The sequence below is a fragment of the Conger conger genome, chromosome 9 (assembly GCF_963514075.1).
Source record: "Conger conger chromosome 9, fConCon1.1, whole genome shotgun sequence".
Classification (NCBI taxonomy): domain Eukaryota; kingdom Metazoa; phylum Chordata; class Actinopteri; order Anguilliformes; family Congridae; genus Conger; species Conger conger.
In genome coordinates, this window is record NC_083768.1 from 533095 (window position 1) to 554346 (window position 21252).

A 21252-nucleotide genomic window follows, 5' to 3' on the forward strand; every position below is an offset into this window, starting at 1 on the left:
GAGAGCGGGTGTGTGTGAGAGAGAGCGTGTGTGTGTGAGAGAGAGCGGGTGAGAGCGGGTGTGTGTGTGAGAGAGCGGGTGTGTGAGAGAGAGCGGGTGTGTGAGAGAGAGCGGGTGTGTGTGAGAGAGAGCGGGTGTCTGTGAGAGAGCGGGTGTGTGTGAGAGAGCGGGTGTGTGTGTGAGAGAGCGGGTGTGAGAGAGAGAGCGGGTGTGTGTGAGAGAGAGCGGGTGTCTGTGAGAGAGCGGGTGTGTGTGAGCGTGCGGGTGTGTGTGAGCGTGCGGGTGTGTGTGAGCGTGCGGGTGTCTGTGAGAGAGCGGGTGTGTGTGAGAGAGCGGGTGTGTGTGTGAGAGAGCGGGTGTGAGAGAGAGAGCGGGTGTGTGAGAGAGAGAGCGGGTGTGTGTGAGAGAGCGGGTGTGTGTGAGAGAGCGGGTGTGTGTGAGAGAGCGGGTGTGTGTGAGCGTGCGGGTGTGTGTGAGCGTGCGGGTGTGTGTGAGCGTGCGTGTGTGTGTGAGCGTGCGGGTGTGTGTGAGCGTGCGGGTGTGTGTGAGCGTGCGGGTGCACGTACCTGCTCTCTAACCCTCCCTCTCTCTGCAGGAGCACCATCTCCAGAGAGCCATCTCGGCGCAGCAGGTCTACGGGGAGAAGAGAGACAGCATGGTGATCCCCGTGCCCGAAGCAGAGAGCAACATCGCGTACTACGAGTCTCTCTACCCCGGGGAGTTCCACATGCCCAAGCAGCTCATTCACCTGCAGCGTGAGTTACTCCGCCCGACGACTGACAGAATAATCATTTTCTCTTCATGCGTGAATACGCATGTAGTTACACTGCACTGTGGTAAACCACTGGTTGGGTAACCTCAGCAAATGCTGGTTTCTGTTTGGGTAACTGCAGCAAACGCAGGTTTATGATTGGGTAACCATGGCAGGTGCTGGTTTATGATTGGGTAACCATGGCAGGTGCTGGTTTATGATTGGGTAACCATGGCAGGTGCTGGTTTATGATTGGGTAACCGCAGCAGATTTTTAGATTGGTTGGTTATGGTTGTGTGTCTTGTCCATCTGCAGGAGTAGAGTTGAGTCTGGGTAACTGGGGCAGTGGGGTAACTGGGGCAGTGGGGCAGCAGGCTGTTTGCTAACACAGCGTGTGCTTTTTCCTGTGGCTGCCGCCCAGCAGTAATGAGACACTGAAGCTGTGCAGGCTCCCACAGACTGCAGATTTTAAAAGGCTTTTCTCTTTTAAATTTTAAAAGGGCTTTTACTCTGTGCAACAAATGAATTATACTTGCCCTAAGGATCTATATTTGCAGACCCAGGAATGTTATTGACTGGTTTGGGCTTGGACCTGTGGAGCGTTAAGAATGAAAGTCAGACGTGGTTGAAGCAGGTCCATTGGCTGGAATGAGCGAATTTGCCAGTGATTAGGTTTTGCATGCTTCACCACACGTCTCTCACTGTTCCAGATGAGATCCAGAAAGAGCTTTTCTCTCTGCTCACCACACCAGGCCCAGAGGAGAGGCCACGTGTGCGTTGGGGCGACCAAAGCCCCGAGTGACTATCGACCGTTAAACACGCTGCCATTATGGTTTTATTTAAGTGTGAACGTATGAGAATATTGTGCAGCACTTGGAAAAATCAATCTCTATTAAATCTGACTTGGTAAAGGAGAAAGATCCATATTTAGATCCAGGCTTTATGGAGTACAAGTTATCAATATTCCTTACTTTGAGCACTGTTAATTGCACTGTTAATTGCACTATTTAGTTTTGTCTGGAGGTTAGAAATAGGCTGCAATTTGGGGCTGTTTTGCTTCAGCATGTATCTGAAGGTAAAGGATGGTTTGTTCTCTCTGGCGTTTATTTAAAGTGGAAACGGTTTCCCTCACCTGACCCTTACAGGTGCTGTCTGCCTCAGTACACTTTCTCATTGCTGTGTGTTGTGTTTTCATGTTTTCTAGAGTGGAATTAGGCTGAGGTGTTCTTTCTGATAATTTAGCATGGAAGCAGTGTGGCTTAACCCTGGAACTAGACAATCCAGGATCATATCCCACAATGCCTTGTTCAAGCTGCTGATTCCGGGTGTGGCCATGTCTAGCTCTGGCTCTACCCTCTCCCCTGGCTCTGAAGCTGATTGGCTGTGTACAGCAGTCTCTGATGGCTTGTAGGTCACTGTGAACACTCAGGAATGGTCTTCAGATGGTGGTGCTCAGCTTGCCAAGAAACTGTTAAAGTGTCTAATTGCATAAACCATTATGGCAGATTGAATAATTAAGTGCAGAACTGAAAACAATCCTCTGACCGTACTATATTATCCCTGAACCTGATCTCCACTCAGTGTGTGAGTGTGAAGGCGTAATGTATGGGGGTAGTGCTTGGGCATAATGTATGGGGCTGATGTGTAGGTCTCGTATTTAAGGGGTTAAAACCGTACTAAATGACCAACTTCTCTTGACCAAAGCCAAACCCCCTGGGGCTTGGGTGGAGACTCTTCATATTGGGCTTGGGGCTGAAAAAGGGGTGATGTGACAGGTTAGCATGTAGGCTTGCATAGAGTTAGTATATAGGGGTGGTGTACAGGGGTAGTGTGTATGGGGTGGTGTATAGGGTTAGTGTATATAGGGTTAGTATATAGGGGTGGTGTGTATAGGGTTAGTGTATTGGGTTAGTCTATAGGGGTGGTGTATAGGGTTGGTATATAGGGGTGATGTATAGGGTTAGTGTAAAGGTGTAGTATATATGGGTGGTGTATAGGGTTACTATATAGGGGTGGTGTATAGGGTTAGTATATAGGAGTGGTGTATAGGGTTAGTATGTAGGGGTGGTGTATAGGGTTAGTGTATATGGGTGGTGTATAGGGTTAGTGTATAGGGGTGGTGTATAGGGGTGGTGTATAGGGGTGGTGTATAGGGTTAGTGTATAGGGGTGGTGTATAGGGGTGGTGTATAGGGTTGGTGTATAGGGTTGGTGTATAGGGTTAGTGTATAGGGTTGGTGTATAGGGTTGGTGTATAGGGGTGGTGTATAGGGTTAGTGTATAGGGGTGGTGTATAGGGGTGGTGTATAGGGTTGGTGTATAGGGTTGGTGTATAGGGTTAGTGTTTAGAGGTGGTGTATAGGGTTAGTGTTTAGAGGTGGTGTATAGGGTTAGTGTTTAGAGGTGGTGTATAGGGTTAGTGTTTAGAGGTGGTGTATAGGGGTGGTGTATAGGGTTAGTGTATAGGGGTGGTGTATAGGGGTGGTGTATAGGGTTGGTGTATAGGGGTGGTGTATAGGGTTAGTGTATGGGGGTAGTCTATAGGGTTAGTATATAGGGTTGATGTATCGCTCTTCTCTGCAGCTTTCAGTCTGGATGCGGAGCAGCCGGACTATGACCTGGACTCGGAGGACGAGGCGTTTCTGAACAAGCTGAAGAAGAAGATGGAGCTGACTCCGCTGCAGCTGGAGGAGATGATCGACCGGCTGGAGAAGGGCAGCGGGCAGCAGGTAAAACCCACAGACACAACCCTGTTACCCATTCCTGGGGTTAGTTGACCCGGCCCTAAGCGCTGTGTGGTTGACCCAGTCTCCTCCCTGCTCAGATGGTGACTCTGCCGGAGGCCAAGCTGCTCCTGAAGGAGGACGACGAGCTGATCCGGGAGGTGTTCGAGTACTGGACCCGCAAGCGGAAAACCTGCAAGAGCGCCTCCCTCATCCCCACCGTCAAACAGGAGAAGCGCGACGGCTCCAGCACCAACGACCCGTACGTGGCCTTCCGCAGGAGGACCGAGAAGATGCAGACGCGCAAGGTAGCCTATACACGCTTATTAATGCACATGGTAGCCTATTACATGCTTATAAGCATGCAGCGTACCCTATTACATGCTTATAAACACTCAGGTTAGCATATTACAATCTTACAAACCCTTGTATGTGAGGTGAGGTCGCAGCGACGGCTGTTTTAACTTGACGGCGTTTTGTCGGCAGAACCGTAAGAACGACGAGGCGTCGTACGAGAAGATGCTGAAGCTCCGTCGGGACCTGAGCCGGGCCGTGACCATCCTGGAGATGATCAAGAGGCGGGAGAAGAGCAAGAGGGAGCTGCTGCACCTGACCCTGGAGATCATCGAGAAGAGGTGAGCGCCAACCTACACCCGCTAACCTACACACCCGCCAACCTACACCCGCTGACCTACACCCGCTGACCTACACCCACTAACCGAACGCCTGTTAACCTACACACCCACTAATCTACTGCCTGTGGCTGCACACCACACTTTATTTTTCGGGGAACATAAATTGACAAACCATTCAATGCGGTCTAATGTATGCAGAACCATCGCGGAGTACTCCTCACACTGAGCACAGCTCTGCTCACACTGAGCACACACACTGAGCACGGCTCTCCACACACTGAGCACACACACTGAGCACAGCTCTCCACACACTGAGCACAGCTCTCCACACATTGAGCACACACACTGAGCACAGCTCTCCTCACACTGAGCACAGCTCTCCACACATTGAGCACACACACTGAGCACAGCTCTCCTCACACTGAGCACACACTGAGCACGGCTCTCCACACATTGAGCACACACGCTGAGCACAGCTCTCCTCACACTGAGCACAGCTTGCCTCACTAGCTTTCCTCTCTGTAACTTCAGGCTTGGCTCAATATCCAACTGATAATGTGGTCAGTGAGAACATTTCCTGCCAACATTGCTGGAGAATTTTGCTTCAAATCTGCCTTTAACAATTGCTGTGTCTCCTCACCTGTGGTGTTAAGTCACACTGTGTTCTGCAAATTATATGAGAAGGGGAATAAAGTGACGAGTCTGCTGCTTGGTTATAATGTGAGACATGGCAGTTATGTGAGGTTTTAAGTGTAAATATGAGACACGGGTACATGGATGTCAGTTTGGTTACATGGATACATGAATGGCAGGTTGGTCACCATGGTGATTTCCGCCATTGCAGGCACAGCATGGCGGACTTTGGCGGTGAGATAATGGCGGAGGTCCTGGCCCAGAGGGCGCTGGTGAAGCCGCTCTACACCGTACCCATCATCCCCTCACCGTACCGCCACCAGGACCACATGGAGCTGAAGGACTACAAACCCAAAGTACGCCCACATTTGGGTCGGCCCCTACAAGGGTACAAACCCAAGGTACACACACTGGATCGGTCCCCACATGGGTACAAACCCAAGGTACACACACTGGATCGGTCCCCACATGGGTACAAACCCAAGGTACACACACTAGCTCGGTCCCCACAAGGGTCCAAACCCAAGGTACACACAAGGGTACAAGCCCCAAGGTACACACACTGGATCGGTCCCCACATGGGTACAAACCCAAGGTACACACACTGGCTCGGTCCCCACAAGGGTACAAGCCCCAAGGTACACACACTGGCTCGGTCCCCACAAGGGTACAAACCCAAGGTACACTCACTGGCTCGGTCCCCACAAGGGTACAAGCCCCAAGGTACACACACTGGCTCGGTCCCCACAAGGGTACAAACCCAAGGTACACTCACTGGCTCGGTCCCCACAAGGGTACAAACCCAAGGTACACACACTGGCTCGGTCCCCACAAGGGTACAAACCCAAGGTACACACACTGGCTCGGTCCCCACAAGGGTACAAACCCAAGGTACACACACTGGCTCGGTCCCCACAAGGGTACAAACCCAGTCCTCACAACCCAGAAAAGTACACGCACTGGGCCTGTCCTCACAAGGATACAAAGCAAAGCTGCACATGCTGGGCCTGTCATCAAAAACCCATGGATTGGGCTGATGTTTGGTTTGTGCTATTAAGAATTTTCAGGGCGTTTTGTTTGCGGTTTTAGTGTGCCATTATATCGTCTTCCAAGTTTTCACCCCCACATTGATTATGTCTCATGTTTCTGAGTCGGTGTTCAGTTGCATGACTGCCAGCGTTGTGCGTCCGATCACTCGCTGCTGTAACGTGCACTGTCTGCTTCCCAGCCGGAGAAGACGGAAGTCGTGAGGACGAAGAGGAAATACGAGAAGAAGCCCAAAGTCTTGCCTTTATCCGCCTCCACCCCAAATTCGGGACCTTCCATATTCAACGCCAAGGACCTGAACCAGTACGACTTCCCCAGCTCTGACGACGAGCCCCAGGTGAGTCCCGCACCACGACCGCGCCCTCTGACTCTCCCTGCTCCCCTCTGACTCTCTCCCCTCCTCTCTGACTCTCCCCCCTCCTCTCCTCTCCCGTACAGATGCTCTCAGGCTCCTCTGACGCGGAGGAGGAGAACGATCCAGACGGTCCTTTCGCTTTCCGACGGAAGGCAGGCTGTCAATACCACACTGTGAGTACCTCCCAAATCACTCCCTCTTTCACTGAGTACCACCCAAATAACTCCCTCTTTCACTGAGTAACACCCAAATAACTCCCTCTTTCACTGAGTACCACCCAAATAACTCCCTCTTTCACTGTGAGTACCTCCCAAATCACTCCCTCTTTCACTGTGAGTACCTCCCAAATCACTCCCTTTCACTGTGAGTACCTCCACAAATCACTCCCTCTTTCACTGTGAGTACCTCCCAAATCACTCCCTCTTTCACTGAGTACCTCCACAAATCACTCCCTCTTTCACTGAGTACCTCCCCAAATCACTCCCTCTTTCACTGAGTACCTCCCAAATCACTCCCTCTTTCAGTGTATTTCATGTACGTATTTTGTAAATATTGAAGTAAAGTAAAAAATATTATATGAAACATTTGTTCTACCGATTTGGAATTATTTCTGTAGTCTGTGGTGAATGAAAACCAGATCATGGTACAGATGTGTGCTTGGTGCTGCACCTCACGTCAAAAGGAAATATTTTCCCGTTTGAAAAAGCGGGTAAGATCTGACGGGGTGTTGAGATGCCCAGTGCTGGCACTGACCCCTGGCCCCTGACCCCCCCCCTCTCTCTCTCTGGCACTGACCCCTGGCCCCTGACCCCCCTCTCTCTCTGGCACTGACCCCTGGCCCCTGACCCCCCTCTCTCTCTCTCTGGCACTGACCCCTGGCCCCTGACCCCCGTCTCTCTCTCTCTGGCAGTCTCGATTGGACCAAAGCGGCAGCTGGCCCTGGGACAGTCCCGTGGGCGGTGGCCCTGGACACTCCCGCTACAGATACTGCCTCACCACTCTGACCGTACCTCACCGCTGCGTGGGGCTGGCGCGGAGACGCGTGGGCCGGGGGGGCAGGTGAGTGTGCCCTCACTCGGGTGGAGGGTGTGTAGAACCCCAGAGAAACTGTAGAAGGTTGGTAACCCCAGAGAAACTGTAGAAGGTTGGTAGCCCCAGAGAAACTGTAGAAGGTTGGTAACCCCAGAGAAACTGTAGAAGGTTGGTAGCCCCAGAGAAACTGTAGATGGTTGGTAACCCCAGAGAAACGGTAGATGGTTGGTAACCCCAGAGAAACTGTAGATGGTTGGTAACCCCAGAGAAACTGTAGATGGTTGGTAACCCCAGAGAAACTGTAGAAGGTTGGTAGCCCCAGAGAAACGGTAGATGGTTGGTAACCCCAGAGAAACTGTAGATGGTTGGTAGCCCCAGAGAAACTGTAGATGGTTGGTAACCCCAGAGAAACTGTAGATGGTTGGTAACCCCAGAGAAACTGTAGATGGTTGGTAACCCCAGGGAAACTGTAGATGGTTAGTAACTCCAGAGAAACTGTAGATGGTTGGTAACCCCAGAGAAACTGTAGATGGTTGGTAACCCCAGAGAAACTGTAGATGGTTGGTAACCCCAGAGAAACTGTAGATCGTTGGTAACCCCAGAGAAACTGTAGATGGTTGGTAACCCCAGAGAAACTGTAGATGGTTGGTAATCCCAGAGAAACTGTAGAAGGTTGGTAACCCCAGAGAAACTGTAGATGGTTGGTAACCCCAGAGAAACTGTAGATGGTTGGTAATCCCAGAGAAACTGTAGAAGGTTGGTAACCCCAGAGAAACTGTAGAAGGTTGGTAACCCCAGAGAAACTGTAGATGGTTGGTAACCCCAGAGCGCTGCAGAAGCTGTCCTGTGCACTGACCCCCTCTGCCCTCCCGCAGGGTTTTGCTGGACAGAGCGCACTCGGACTTTGAGCAGGTATTTCATGGGCTGGATCCGGAAATGCTGGCCTCCCCGCCCCTCTCGCCAGCGGGCCGGCTGGGCGGTACCTCAGAAACACAGCAGACCTCGGACAGAGCCGCCTCTGTGGACCTCAGACAGATACTGTTGAACATTAAAGCGTGTCGTTGGAGACACTTCAGGCCCCGGACACTCCCACTGCACGACTCAGACTGCAGGCACGCCTCCAGGAGGAACTCCCGCGGATACCGTTTGTCCTCCACCCAACCCGGGACCCAGTCCAGCGCCTCCGCTCCCGGCCGAGGGGCCCCCGCTCCCAGCCGAGGGGCCCCCACGCCCGTCCCTGGTGAGTCTGTTCTTACGTTTGTTCATGGAAGGGGTCGTCCATTTTCAGTTTTTGCGGCAGCTGGTAAAGGACAGCTGATTTGGAATGTCAGGAGGTGTTTGAAGAGTGTAATTGGAAACTGTATCCGAGCATGAAATTCGGGTTTTACGTTCTGTTCATTGATTCAAGCCCCCTGCCTCAGTTTTCTCTGTTTAGTTTTGCCTCCAGAGAAATTGAGCCTTTTTCTGGGTGGTGATGCAGAGCTTGGTTAGATACCTTTTCTTGTCATTGTCATTTGAATCTCTGTTTTGGGCGGTTTTGCATTCGTGTGTCGTTTACATGGAAGACTCAGTTGAAATTAGTTCTGTTCTTTTTTCATTTCTCACCCACTCATAAGGCGCTGGTGTCTGGTCCGGCTGGGAGGTGGTGTGGATGCCTTGCTGCATGTAGATTTCCCAGGGTGCTTTGTGTGTGTTTATTTTGTTGTCCTTTAAGGGGAGAGATGATTGCATAACTGGCAGACTCTCATTCTAATAGCAGCTGAGAGGTTTAACTCTTCACCTGCCTGCCACTGCAAGTTCAGTGTGTGTGTGGCACATCACCACAGGTGCTGTCTTGAGTTACATTAACTTTATGTAGCAGAATGTTTTATCCAAAACAACATGCAATGAGTGCATATCAAAGGTTGCGGTAACAACTTCAAAACACAGGTACAGTTATCGCATAAAGGGTCAGTCTCTAGCCAGAACCATCATATCTAGTTCACGTAATGAATCACTTGGTAAGCTATGGTATGTCAGGCTACTAGCAACACATGAAACAATAGATAAGGTAAAGAAATACAGCTCCAAGATGGATAGAAGTCAACTTACCAGTGCTAGATGGAAATGAGTTTTTCTTGGGCGGTTGACATGAGGACACTCCTGAGCAGTGGTGTTGGAGTAGGTCTGGGTGTTGGAGCAGTGGATGTTGGAGTAGGTCTGGGTGTTGGAGCAGTAGTGTTGGAGCAGGTCTGGGTGTTGGAGCAGTGGATGTTGGAGCAGTAGTGTTGGAGCAGGTCTGGGTGTTGGAGCAGTAGTGTTGGAGCAGGTCTGGGTGTTGGAGCAGTAGTGTTGGAGCTGGTCTGGGTGTTGGAGCAGTAGTGTTGGAGCAGGTCTGGGTGTTGGAGCAGTAGTGTTGGAGCAGTGGATGTTGGAGCAGTAGTGTTGGAGCAGGTCTGGGTGTTGGAGCAGTAGTGTTGGAGCTGGTCTGGGTGTTGGAGCAGTAGTGTTGGAGCAGGTCTGGGTGTTGGAGCAGTAGTGTTGGAGCAGGTCTGGGTGTTGGAGCAGTAGTGTTGGAGCTGGTCTGGGTGTTGGAGCAGGTCTGGGTGTTGGAGCAGTAGTGTTGGAGCAGGTCTGGGTGTTGGAGCAGTAGTGTTGGAGCAGGTCTGGGTGTTGGAGCAGTAGTGTTGGAGCAGGTCTGGGTGTTGGAGCAGTAGTGTTGGAGCAGGTCTGGGTGTTGGAGCAGTAGTGTTGGAGCAGGTCTGGGTGTTGGAGCAGTAGTGTTGGAGCAGGTCTGGGTGTTGGAGCAGTAGTGTTGGAGCAGGTCTGGGTGTTGGAGCAGTAGTGTTGGAGCAGGTCTGGGTGTTGGAGCAGTAGTGTTGGAGCAGGTCTGGGTGTTGGAGCAGTAGTGTTGGAGCTGGTCTGGGTGTTGGAGCAGTAGTGTTGGAGCAGGTCTGGGTGTTGGAGCAGTAGTGTTGGAGCAGGTCTGGGTGTTGGTGCTGGTCAGACTGTGGTGACCAATGGGCAGTGACTGAGAGGTTCTTGCAGGAAACAGCCGCAGGCCAGGGAGCTGTTAATGACTCATGTATGGCAGTGTATTCTTTTTCTGTTCATCCTCTGCTGACTCTGGTCAGCGCAGGCGAGCATGTGTGCCTGAGGCAGAGAGGGTGCCTGATGTGTGTCTGGGGCCTGGGCCAGGGTGAGGGGGCCTGGGCCAGGGTGAGGGGGCCTGGAGCAGGGTGAGGGGGCCTGGAGCAGGGTGAGGGGGCCTGGAGCAGGGTGAGGGGGCCTGGAGCAGGGTGAGGGGGCCTGGAGCAGGGTGAGGGGGCCTGGGCCAGGGTGAGGGGGCCTGGAGCAGGGTGAGGGGGCCTGGAGCAGGGTGAGGGGGCCTGGAGCAGGGTGAGGGGGCCTGGAGCAGGGTGAGGGGGCCTGGAGCAGGGTGAGGGGGCCTGGGCCAGGGTGAGGGGGCCTGGGCCAGGGTGAGGGGGCCTGGAGCAGGGTGAGGGGGCCTGGAGCAGGGTGAGGGGGCCTGGAGCAGGGTGAGAGGGCCTGGAGCAGGGTGAGGGGGCCTGGAGCAGGGTGAGGGGGCCTGGAGCAGGGTGAGCGGGCCTGGAGCAGGGTGAGGGGGCCTGGAGCAGGGTGAGGGGGCCTGGGGCAGGGTGAGCGGGCCTGGGGCAGGGTGAGCGGGCCTGGAGCAGGGTGAGCGGGCCTGGAGCAGGGTGAGGGGGCCTGGAGCAGGGTGAGGGGGCCTGGGCCAGGGTGAGGGGGCCTGGAGCAGGGTGAGGGGGCCTGGGCCAGGGTGAGGGGGCCTGGGCCAGGGTGAGGGGGCCTGGAGCAGGGTGAGGGGGCCTGGGCCAGGGTGAGGGGGCCTGGAGCAGGGTGAGGGGGCCTGGAGCAGGGTGAGGGGGCCTGGAGCAGGGTGAGGGGGCCTGGAGCAGGGTGAGGGGGCCTGGAGCAGGGTGAGGGGGCCTGGAGCAGGGTGAGGGGGCCTGGAGCAGGGTGAGGGGGCCTGGGCCAGGGTGAGGGGGCCTGGGCCAGGGTGAGGGGGCCTGGAGCAGGGTGAGGGGGCCTGGAGCAGGGTGAGGGGGCCTGGAGCAGGGTGAGGGGGCCTGGAGCAGGGTGAGGGGGCCTGGGGCAGGGTGAGGGGGCCTGGGGCAGGGTGAGGGGGCCTGGAGCAGGGTGAGGGGGCCTGGGCCAGGGTGAGGGGGCCTGTCCTGTGCATGATGTGGGCAACATGGCTCAGGCAGTAAGAGCAGTCGTCTCATTGGCTCAGGCAGTAAGAGCAGTCGTCTCATTGGCTCAGGCAGTAAGAGCAGTCGTCTCATTGGCTCAGGCAGTAAGAGCAGTCTTCTGGCAGTCAGAGGGTTGCCGGTTCGATCCCCCGCCCGGGCTGTGTCGAAGTGTCCCTGAGCAATACACCTAACCCCCAAATGCTCCTGCCGAGCTGGTCGGGGCGGGCGGGTATTGCTTTGCTGTAGAATTGATTTGGCTCTGTATGGAATTCATCTGGCCTTGGTGGAATTCATCTCTGCGTAAAAATGGGCAGGATTTTCCCCCTGGGTGTAATCCCTGGAGTACCCTGGATTGCCCTGATGGGGTACGATCAGAAGGGAATGTGTGTACTATATCTGCTGAAACCAAAGTCTCTGTAGGGAGGCTTCGTTTGGCTGCCAATTGAAATGAATAAATGTGTGACCAGCAATGTATGGCATTGCTTGGTGCCATAATCCTGTAGACCAGGAGAGAGGGTCTAGTGGAGGCTTTGGGTGCAGGGCTGGTCCTGTAGACCCACCAGGGGAGAGGGGGACGGTGTGTGGTCCTGTAGGCCCACCAGGGGAGAGGGGGACGGTGTGTGGTCCTGCAGACCCACCAGGGGAGAGGGGGACGGTGTGTGGTCCTGCAGACCCACCAGGGGAGAGGGGGACGGTGTGTGGTCCTGTAGACCCACCAGGGGAGAGGGGGACGGTGTGTGGTCCTGCAGACCCACCAGGGGAGAGGGGGACGGTGTGTGGTCCTGCAGACCCACCAGGGGAGAGGGGGACGGTGTGTGGTCCTGCAGACCCACCAGGGGAGAGGGGGACGGTGTGTGGTCCTGTAGACCCACCAGGGGAGAGGGGGACGGTGTGTGGTCCTGCAGACCCAACAGGGGAGAGGGGGACGGTGTGTGGTCCTGTAGACCCACCAGGGGAGAGGGGGACGGTGTGTGGTCCTGCAGACCCACCAGGGGAGAGGGGGACGGTGTGTGGTCCTGTAGACCCACCAGGGGAGAGGGGGACGGTGTGTGGTCCTGTAGACCCAGCAGGGGAGAGGGGGACGGTGTGTGGTCCTGCAGACCCACCAGGGGAGAGGGGGACGGTGTGTGGTCCTGCAGACCCACCAGGGGAGAGGGGGACGGTGTGTGGTCCTGTAGACCCACCAGGGGAGAGGGGGACGGTGTGTGGTCCTGCAGACCCACCAGGGGAGAGGGGGACGGTGTGTGGTCCTGCAGACCCACCAGGGGAGAGGGGGACGGTGTGTGGTCCTGCAGACCCACCAGGGGAGAGGGGGACGGTGTGTGGTCCTGCAGACCCACCAGGGGAGAGGGGGACGGTGTGTGGCCCTGTTCTGACGCGGCGTTGCCCGTCTCCCTGCAGCGCTGACGGCTGAGCAGTACCAGGAGCACCAGGAGCAGCTGGCTCTGATGCAGAAGCAGCAGCGTGAGCAGAGCCAGCAGCAGCGTGAGCAGAGCCAGCTCCAGCTGCAGCCGAGCAGTGGGGCGACCGTGCCCTGCAGCATCCAGGTGAGCTGCCCCCCGCCACTTCCGCCCTGCCCCCGCGCCCTCCTGCCCCGCGCCCTCCTGCCCCGTGCCCTCCTGCCCCGCGCCCTCCTGCCCCGCGCCCTGACCCCCCACCCTACACCCTGCCACTGCCCCTGCCCCCCCCCGCCCTGCCTCTGCCCCTCAGGGGTGGTGTTAATGCCCCTCTCTCCCTGCAGGGGTGGTGTTAATGCCCCTCTCTCCCTGCAGGGGTGGTGTTAATGCCCCTCTCACCCTGCAGGGTTGGTGTTAATGCCCCTCTCTCCCTGCAGGGTTGGTGTTAATGCCCCTCTCTCCCCGCAGGGGTGGTGTTAATGCCCCTCTCTCCCTGCAGGGTTGGTGTTAATGCCCCTCTCTCCCCGCAGGGTTGGTGTTAATGCCCCTCTCTCCCTGCAGGGTTGGTGTTAATGCCCCTCTCTCCCTGCAGGGTTGGTGTTAATGCCCCTCTCTCCCTGCAGGGTTGGTGTTAATGCCCCTCTCTCCCTGCAGGGTTTGGTTAATGCCCCTCTCTCCCTGCAGGGTTGGTGTTAATGCCCCTCTCTCCCTGCAGGGTTGGTGTTAATGCCCCTCTCTCCCCGCAGGGTTGGTGTTAATGCCCCTCTCTCCCTGCAGGGTTGGTGTTAATGCCCCTCTCTCCCTGCAGGGTTGGTGTTAATGCCCCTCTCTCCCTGCAGGGTTGGTGTTAATGCCCCTCTCTCCCTGCAGGGTTGGTGTTAATGCCCCTCTCTCCCTGCAGGGTTGGTGTTAATGCCCCTCTCTCCCTGCAGGGTTGGTGTTAATGCCCCTCTCTCCCAGCAGGGTTGGTGTTAATGCCCCTCTCTCCCTGCAGGGTTGGTGTTAATGCCCCTCTCTCCCCGCAGGGTTGGTGTTAATGCCCCTCTCTCCCTGCAGGGTTGGTGTTAATGCCCCTCTCTCCCTGCAGGGTTGGTGTTAATGCCCCTCTCTCCCCGCAGGGTTGGTGTTAATGCCCCTCTCTCCCTGCAGGGTTGGTGTTAATGCCCCTCTCTCCCTGCAGGGTTGGTGTTAATGCCCCTCTCTCCCTGCAGGGTTTGGTGTCACAGACTCTGGACTCTGCTGGAGCGCAGTTTGCTGCCACCGCTCTGGTGTCGGCTGAGCATCTGGTGCTCCTGAAGGCCAAGGAGGAGCCAGCACTGGGGTCAGGGGTCAACGGCGTCCTGCAGGCCTCCGGTGAGTCAGACCCCCGCCTGTCCTGCAGGCTGGAGGAGTGTCCTGGTGTTTAGGGTTTAGGGCCTCAGTGTGTAACGGTGTTTAGGGTTTAGGGCCTCAGTGTGTAACGGTGTTTAGGGTTTAGAGCCTCAGTGTGTAACGGTGTTGAAGGCCTCAGTGTGTAACGGTGTTTAAGGCCTCAGTGTGTAACGGTGTTTAGTGTTTAGGGCCTCAGTGTGTAACGGTGTTTAGGGCGTTTAGGGCCTCAGTGTGTAACGGTGTTTAGGGCGTTTAGGGCCTCAGTGTGTAACGGTGTTTAGGGTTTAGAGCCTCAGTGTGTAATGGTGTTGAAGGCCTCAGTGTGTAACGGTGTTTAAGGCCTCAGTGTGTAACGGTGTTTAGTGTTTAGGGCCTCAGTGTGTAATGATGTTTAGGGTTTAGGGCCTCAGTGTGTAATGGTGTTTAGGGCGTTTAGGGCCTCAGTGTGTAACGGTGTTTAGGGCGTTTAGGGCCTCAGTGTGTAACGGTGTTTAGGGTTTAGAGCCTCAGTGTGTAACGGTGTTGAAGGCCTCAGTGTGTAACGGTGTTGAAGGCCTCAGTGTGTAACGGTGTTGAAGGCCTCAGTGTGTAACGGTGTTGAAGGCCTCAGTGTGTAACGGTGTTTAAGGCCTCAGTGTGTAATGGTGTTTAGGGCCTCAGTGTGTAACGGTGTTTAGGGCCTCAGTGTGTAACGGTGTTTAGGGCCTCAGTGTGTAACGGTGTTTAGGGCCTCAGTGTGTAATGATGTTTAGGGTTTAGGGCCTCAGTGTGTAATGGTGTTTAGGGCGTTTAGGGCCTCAGTGTGTAATGATGTTTAGGGTTTAGGGCCTCAGTGTGTAATGGTGTTTAGGGCGTTTAGGGCCTCAGTGTGTAACGGTGTTGAAGGCCTCAGTGTGTAACGGTGTTGAAGGCCTCAGTGTGTAACGGTGTTGAAGGCCTCAGTGTGTAACGGTGTTGAAGGCCTCAGTGTGTAACGGTGTTGAAGGCCTCAGTGTGTAACGGTGTTGAAGGCCTCAGTGTGTAACGGTGTTGAAGGCCTCAGTGTGTAACGGTGTTGAAGGCCTCAGTGTGTAACGGTGTTTAAGGCCTCAGTGTGTAATGGTGTTTAGGGCGTTTAGGGCCTCAGTGTGTAACGGTGTTTAGTGTTTAGGGCCTCAGTGTGTAACGGTGTTTAGGCCCTCAGTGTGTAACGGTGTTTAGGCCCTCAGTGTGTAATGGTGTTTAGGGTTTAGGGCCTCAGTGTGTAACGGTGTTTAGGGTTTAGGGCCTCAGTGTGTAATGGTGTTTAGGGCCTCAGTGTGTAACGGTGTTTAGGGCGTTTAGGGCCTCAGTGTGTAACGGTGTTTAGGGTTTAGAGCCTCAGTGTGTAATGGTGTTTAAGGCTTCAGTGTGTGACGGTGTTGAAGGCCTCAGTGTGTAACGGTGTTGAAGGCCTCAGTGTGTAACGGTGTTGAAGGCCTCAGTGTGTAACGGTGTTTAAGGCCTCAGTGTGTAATGGTGTTTAGGGCATTTAGGGCCTCAGTGTGTAACGGTGTTTAGTGTTTAGGGCCTCAGTGTGTAACGGTGTTTAGGCCCTCAGTGTGTAATGGTGTTTAGGGTTTAGGGCCTCAGTGTGTAACGGTGTTTAGGGTTTAGGGCCTCAGTGTGTAACGGTGTTTAGGGCCTCAGTGTGTAACGGTGTTTAGGGCCTCAGTGTGTAACTGTGTTTAGGGCCTCAGTGTGTAACGGTGTTTAGGGTTTAGAGCCTCAGTGTGTAACGGTGTTTAGGGTTTAGGGCCTCAGTGTGTAATGGTGTTTAGGGTTCAGGGCCTCAGTGTGTAATGATGTTTAGGGTTTAGGGCCTCAGTGTGTAATGGTGTTTAGGGCGTTTAGGGCCTCAGTGTGTAACGGTGTTTAGGGCCTCAGTGTGTAACGGTGTTTAGGGCCTCAGTGTGTAACTGTTTAGGGCCTCAGTGTGTAACGGTGTTTAGGGTTTAGAGCCTCAGTGTGTAACGGTGTTTAGGGTTTAGGGCCTCAGTGTGTAATGGTGTTTAGGGTTCAGGGCCTCAGTGTGTAATGATGTTTAGGGTTTAGGGCCTCAGTGTGTAATGGTGTTTAGGGCGTTTAGGGCCTCAGTGTGTTATGGTGTTTAGGGCCTCAGTGTGTCCTGGTGTTTAGTGTTTAGGGCCTCAGTGTGTAACGGTGTTTAGGCCCTCAGTGTGTAATGGTGTTTAGGGTTTAGGGCCTCAGTGTGTAACGGTGTTTAGGGTTTAGGGCCTCAGTGTGTAACGGTGTTTAGGGCCTCAGTGTGTAACGGTGTTTAGGGCCTCAGTGTGTAACTGTGTTTAGGGCCTCAGTGTGTAACGGTGTTTAGGGTTTAGAGCCTCAGTGTGTAACGGTGTTTAGGGTTTAGGGCCTCAGTGTGTAATGGTGTTTAGGGTTCAGGGCCTCAGTGTGTAATGATGTTTAGGGTTTAGGGCCTCAGTGTGTAATGGTGTTTAGGGCGTTTAGGGCCTCAGTGTGTTATGGTGTTTAGGGCCTCAGTGTGTCCTGGTGTTTAGTGTTTAGGGCCTCAGTGTGTCTTAGTGTTTAGGGCCTCACTGTGTAACGGTGTTTAGGGCCTCAGTGTGTAACGGTGTTTAGTGTTTAGGGCCTCAGTGTGTAACGGTGTTTAGGGCCTCAGTGTGTAATGGTGTTTAGGGCCTCAGTGTGTAACGGTGTTTAGGGCCTCAGTGTGTAACGGTGTTTAGGGCCTCAGTGTGTAACGGTGTTTAGGGCCTCAGTGTGTAATGATGTTTAGGGTTTAGGGCCTCAGTGTGTAATGGTGTTTAGGGCGTTTAGGGCCTCAGTGTGTAATGATGTTTAGGGTTTAGGGCCTCAGTGTGTAATGGTGTTTAGGGCGTTTAGGGCCTCAGTGTGTAACGGTGTATAAGGCCTCAGTGTGTAATGGTGTTTAGGGCGTTTAGGGTCTCAGTGTGTAACAGTGTTTAGGGTTTAGGGCCTCAGTGTGTAATGGTGTTTAGGGCCTCAGTGTGTAATGGTGTTTAGGGCGTTTAGGGCCTCAGTGTGTTATGGTGTTTAGGGCCTCAGTGTGTCCTGGTGTTTAGTGTTTAGGGCCTCAGTGTGTCTTAGTGTTTAGGGCCTCACTGTGTAACGGTGTTTAGGGCCTCAGTGTGTAACGGTGTTTAGTGTTTAGGGCCTCAGTGTGTAACGGTGTTTAGGGCCTCAGTGTGTAATGGTGTTTAGGGCCTCAGTGTGTAACGGTGTTTAGGGCCTCAGTGTGTAACGGTGTTTAGGGCCTCAGTGTGTAACGGTGTTTAGGGCCTCAGTGTGTAACGGTGTTTAGGGCCTCAGTGTGTAACGGTGTTTAGGGCCTCAGTGTGTAATGATGTTTAGGGTTTAGGGCCTCAGTGTGTAACGGTGTTTAGGGCCTCAGTGTGTAATGATGTTTAGGGTTTAGGGCCTCAGTGTGTAATGGTGTTTAGGGCGTTTAGGGCCTCAGTGTGTAACGGTGTTTAGGGCCTCAGTGTGTAACAGTGTTTAGGGCCTCAGTGTGTAACGGTGTTTAGGGCCTCAGTGTGTAACGGTGTTTAGGGCCTCAGTGTGTAACGGTGTTTAGGGCCTCAGTGTGTAACGGTGTTTAGGGCCTCAGTGTGTAACGGTGTTTAGTGTTTAGGGCCTCAGTGTGTAACGGTGTGTCTGTTTCCCTGGCAGGAGTATATAAGGGCTTACACCTCTCGAGCGCCACGCCCGCTGCCCTCGCCCCCTTGAGCCAGTCTCCCGCCCCCGGGGGCCCCGCCTTTTTCCATCCCTCCAGCAACAGCAACCACGGCAACAGTGCCGCCCCGGCGATGCCCACGCAGCCGGCCGGTCACCACGGCGCCGCCGCCCCCACTACTCAGGTTCTGATGGGCAGCGGCGTGCGTCTGCGTGTGCCCTCTCCCGCCGGGGCCGCCGTGGGGAACGCCATCGCCTCTCTCAGCGCCCGCCACCTGCCCCGCGCTCTGACCACCGTCGCCCCGTCTGCCTTAAAGCTGGCCGCCGCTGCCAACCGCCAGATCTCCAAGGTCTCTGCCACGCCCAACATGGACCTGGGGCCCAGGTGAGTGAGCTGCGCCAGGGGGCCTGCGTCAGGGGGCCTGCGTCAGGGGGCCTGCGCCAGGGGGCCTGCGCCAGGGGGCCTGCGTCAGGGGGCCTGCGTCAGGGCACATGCCTTTCAGTGTTCACTCATAATTTCAATGGCTCACTAAACTAAGTGCCACTCTAGTAGTTCATGAACAAAAATTATATGAATTTTCCTTTCTAAAAAATAAAAACTACACAGGCCCATTGTATTAAGTAGATCTGCATCTCTGGGAAGTGGCTGTTTGCTGGGTACGGCAGGGTGTTTGCAACACGTGTGTGTCTAACGCCTGTATGTCTGTGTGTCTCGTCCCTCAGGGAAAACCGTGAGAAAGAGAAGACAGCCCTGAGCAGCATAGCAGACACCACAGTGGCCATGGAGGTCACGTAGGGGCGGGCCCCGGGGGTGGGGCGGGGCCTGGGCGCAGGGGCGGGGCCTGGGCGCTATGCATCGTAGCATTGTGAATGCAAAGCGACGACGGAATGCGGCACGTTCTGTTTCCATGGCAACTTCGTTGGGACTCGATTGCAATGCTCATCTCTCATGCTTTTCTCTGTCCATTCTTTGTTACTGTTAATAAGAGGTATCAAAGCGTCTGTAAATTATAAATATGGCTATTATATGTACAGTAATGACCCCCCCCCCCCCCTTGTATATACGTTACTTGAATACGGAAACTGTTCATTGTGATGTTTTGCACTTGGGGAAAAAAAATGTGCAACTGGTGAGAGAGATGTGAGTTTGTATAGCGAAGAGCTGTCATCACTTGGTGCATGGTGCGGAACCTGCTGTTTTAACTATTTATTGTGCCGTGTTTACAGGTTTGTTTTTGTTTGTTTTTTTGTTTTGTTTTTGTTTCTTTGTACACTGTACCATCTTTGACTCCCGTGACGTAGTTAAATGTGTTCGGTAGCTATGGACTCCTCAGTCATTTGTATATTGTGAACATAACTAGGTTCCCTCGTCATGGAGGTAATGATGACACATACAGAGGGAGGGGGGGTGTGGGGGTGAGGGAGGATAATCAAGGCCTTTGTCCCGATAAGTAACAAACCTGGGATGAAGTCACTTCCCAGAAGCCACTGGGGCTTCTGAATTAAGCACTATTTCTTGTTTTAATTGCTGCTTTTATATAATTTCGGTCTATCTTTTTTGTTCGTTTTTGTTTTTATCCCAGTTTCTTTTTGTAAGAACTTAAAAAAATTTTTTTTACCTCTTTCTTGTGATGACTGTATGCTCCTTGTGCTGAAAGACCTCTCTCTCTCTCTCTCTCTCTCTCTCTCTCTCTCTTTTGTTACTTGTTGATAAAATAGGATATAAGGGAGGCAGGTGAATGGCAGTAATTGCTGTATGTGTTTCATCAATTGAGTTTATAGAAAAGGATAAAGAAAACAGCCAGACTTCTTACCCCCCCCCCCCCCCCCCTTTCTGAAATTATGCGGAAGGCGGAGTGGCCCGAGCCCTCGTGTCGGTGCCTTCCTTTGGAAACTGAGCTCTCTTCTGTGAAGAGTACGGTACCAAGCAGGGCTAGCGCTGGTGGTGTTGGGAGCGGAGCTGAATGCCCTGTCCACTGGCATGACCTAATCCTGGAGGTTCCTTCGTCCCGCCTGGAAGATGGAAACGTGGCAGAACTCTCTCCAAATGAAAAAATAAAGAAACCCCAGGGCATTATATGTTGACCAGCAGATGTGTCGTGTACTTTGTTTTGTTTTTCGCCTTATCCTCAGAATTCAAATTTTCCGTTAAGTCCGTTGGTTAGTTTAACTGCCGTTGTACCTGTCCATAGAAATCGAGTGTTCTTGGTTTCAGTTGTGCGTGTGTGGAGGATCTTGGAGCTGTGCGGTTAGTTTAGATTTGAAATGGACGTTTCCTGCAGAATACACGGTGAAGCGTTTCTCTCTGCGTGACGACCAGCCGCTTCCTCGGGGTTCGTATTAAAATCCATATTAATGATTACGATTGTCCTGATTATCGATACTGCAGCGGAGACCAGCTCATTTACAGTGCGTTTCACACACCATAGTTACAGAGCTTTCGAGAGTTCCTGCATCAAATGCCAAACATCTTTTTCTGCGTGCACCTGAAGAAACGCGCCGGTGCCGGTCGGCCCTGCACATCCAGAGCCTGAAAGCCGAACCTCGCCTGGGTCCTCCTGCACGACGGGAACGAGGACGGAACAGCCTTTCTGGAGTAATCCCATCTACAGTGATATTTCTTTACAACTGACATTCATTATTTTTATTTAATCATAAGAACTATTTGTTAGCACATTTTGTACATGGGATATATAACGTAGTGCTTCATGGAACATGAGTAAGCAACAGTGCAATTAACCAGAAGTTTTATACCTTTCATCGATGAACGCTAAAATATTTTATTTTTAATTTTTTTTGGTGAGAGAAACAGAATATGAAATAAAAGGTAAATGGTAGGGTTTTGAGGATCCGCTAACAGGAACTGATGAATATTCTGAGACGCTCTGGGGAGCTGCTGAGAATCAAGTCAGTCCCAAAAGAAACCGGGTGAGGTGGGTTAACTACCCGACTGCTTTAATTGGTCAAAAAGCGCCTATTGACGACAAAAACACCTGCTCCTGGAACGCAAGCATGTTCCCAGGAGCTCATCATCAAATAATACTTTCTAACACTTTCTCTGGTCTGCTTACAATTAAACTTTCTAATCATAAACACAAGTTTATTGTTTCGACTGGACACTATGTTTTTAGTGTTTATAGCCAGTGTTCATTTTAAGCCAATGAGATATTAAAACATTCAGTTTGAAGCTCATATAGGAGTAAAAATCTCATCAATGTGCGAAATCAAGGAAGAAGCGTTTGTTTCCCGACTTCCGCGGGGTCCGTTATCTCTGGGATGAGGGCAGTTCCACAGGAAATGGGTCGATTTCTGGGAAGAAGCGCCGCTCTGTTTTTCCCACGCTTTCATGAACGCTCTCCACAACCGTGAAGCACAGACGCACCGGAGCGGAGAGGCCGTGAG

At 53.4% G+C, this 21252-nt stretch overlaps 1 protein-coding gene across 4 annotated transcripts in view; it reads left to right on the forward strand.

Annotated features, from left to right (window-relative positions):
• Window positions 1-19941, forward strand: part of LOC133137194 (enhancer of polycomb homolog 1-like) — a 39879-nt gene extending 19938 nt beyond the window's left edge. For 3 of the 4 annotated variants that reach the window (XM_061255302.1, XM_061255303.1, XM_061255300.1), the window contains 13 exons: window positions 596-755; window positions 3334-3479; window positions 3575-3781; window positions 3960-4108; window positions 4953-5142; window positions 5970-6125; window positions 6227-6316; window positions 7054-7202; window positions 8051-8415; window positions 12788-12933; window positions 13995-14136; window positions 17848-18235; window positions 18574-19941. In XM_061255302.1, the coding sequence (XP_061111286.1) occupies window positions 656-755; window positions 3334-3479; window positions 3575-3781; window positions 3960-4108; window positions 4953-5142; window positions 5970-6125; window positions 6227-6316; window positions 7054-7202; window positions 8051-8415; window positions 12788-12933; window positions 13995-14136; window positions 17848-18235; window positions 18574-18646 (2301 nt within the window). In that variant the 5' untranslated portion in view covers window positions 596-655 and the 3' untranslated portion in view covers window positions 18647-19941. The remainder of the gene's footprint in view (window positions 1-595; window positions 756-3333; window positions 3480-3574; window positions 3782-3959; window positions 4109-4952; window positions 5143-5969; window positions 6126-6226; window positions 6317-7053; window positions 7203-8050; window positions 8416-12787; window positions 12934-13994; window positions 14137-17847; window positions 18236-18573) is intronic. The other variant, XM_061255301.1, reaches the window with a different exon arrangement.
• The last annotated feature ends 1311 nt before the right edge of the window (window positions 19942-21252 follow it).